This window comes from Protobothrops mucrosquamatus, unplaced genomic scaffold, assembly GCF_001527695.2.
Source record: "Protobothrops mucrosquamatus isolate PMUCROS unplaced genomic scaffold, P.Mucros_1.0 scaffold25408, whole genome shotgun sequence".
In the NCBI taxonomy this organism is placed as follows: Eukaryota; Metazoa; Chordata; class Lepidosauria; order Squamata; family Viperidae; genus Protobothrops; species Protobothrops mucrosquamatus.
Window position 1 is genome coordinate 172 of NW_015411157.1, and position 1,070 is coordinate 1,241.

The 1,070-nt window shown below is 40.0% G+C and overlaps 1 protein-coding gene across 1 annotated transcript; it reads right to left on the reverse strand.

Moving 5' to 3' along the window:
- Nucleotides 1–572: 572 nt before the first annotated feature.
- Nucleotides 573–1,068, reverse strand: LOC114923846 (putative zinc finger protein 702; the record flags this gene model as incomplete). Its single annotated transcript, XM_029287176.1, has 1 exon — nucleotides 573–1,068. A coding segment is annotated over one exon (260 nt), but the record flags the coding sequence as incomplete, so codon positions are not given.
- Between the last annotated feature and the right edge of the window lie 2 nt (nucleotides 1,069–1,070).

Consider the following 1,070-nt stretch of genomic DNA (forward strand, 5'->3'; position numbering starts at 1 on the left):
TTTGACTGCAGAGCATGGCACAATCGGACCCCCCATCTTGACTTTTTTTGCTCTCCCTGAAAACAGCCCTCTTGATGATTTTGAACAATAATTTTATTAAGGATTAGATTCACATATCAAAGCAAGAAACCTAATGCAAATATCTGTGTATGAATATAGGAAAGAGAGGATGGGGGGGGGGGGGAACACCCAGAAAATATAGTAGAAAAAGGAACTTTCGATCTTTGTCCTCAACCAGCATATATTCAACATCAACACATTATCACTAAATAAGCAACCAGATGCATCCTAAAATCCCATTTTCTCCTCTCTGAATCTTCCGTTCTCCTCACTGATCAACGGCTAGTAAAAATTAACAAAAATGCCTGGTGCCTTGATTTAGGACTTTAAGCAATTTATGACTGGAAATCCATTCCAAATTGTGGCCATAACTTTAGGACTACCTGTATTCTGCAAAACATTATACATACTCCCCACACATTTATAACTCTTTTGTGTAATCACTCTGGCAAGTTACTAATGCTGCTTTGTGAGGAAAACATCCTCACACCCCCAACACTTATGCCCTTTTGCCTCATTGTGTACTCTCTCCTAGTATTTGAGGTTGCTTCACTAGAAAAAAACACTTTCCCCACACCAAACATTTGTAGGATTTCCCTTCTGGGACTGTGTGAAGGTCCTGGTGAACAGTAAGGTGTGACTTCTGAAAAAAAAAAAGTTCCCTCATCGTTCACAACTGAAAGGGTAGAGATCTCTGCTATGGACATTCTGATGCATTTTTAGCTTTGATTTACAATGAAAAGTTTTTCTAACACTCTGCACACTTGTGAGGCCTCTCTCCTGTGTGAGTTCTGGTGTGCGTGCGAATTGCTGAAGATTGGGCAAAACATTTCCCACACTCCAGACATTTATGTGGTTTCTCTCCAGTGTGGATTCTCTGATGTATCACGAGATGACTTTTCTGTGAAAAACATTTATCACACTCTGAGCATTTGTGAGGTTTCTCTCCAGTGTGGATTCTCTGATGTATCACAAGATGACTTTTCTGTGAAAAACATCGGTCACACTCT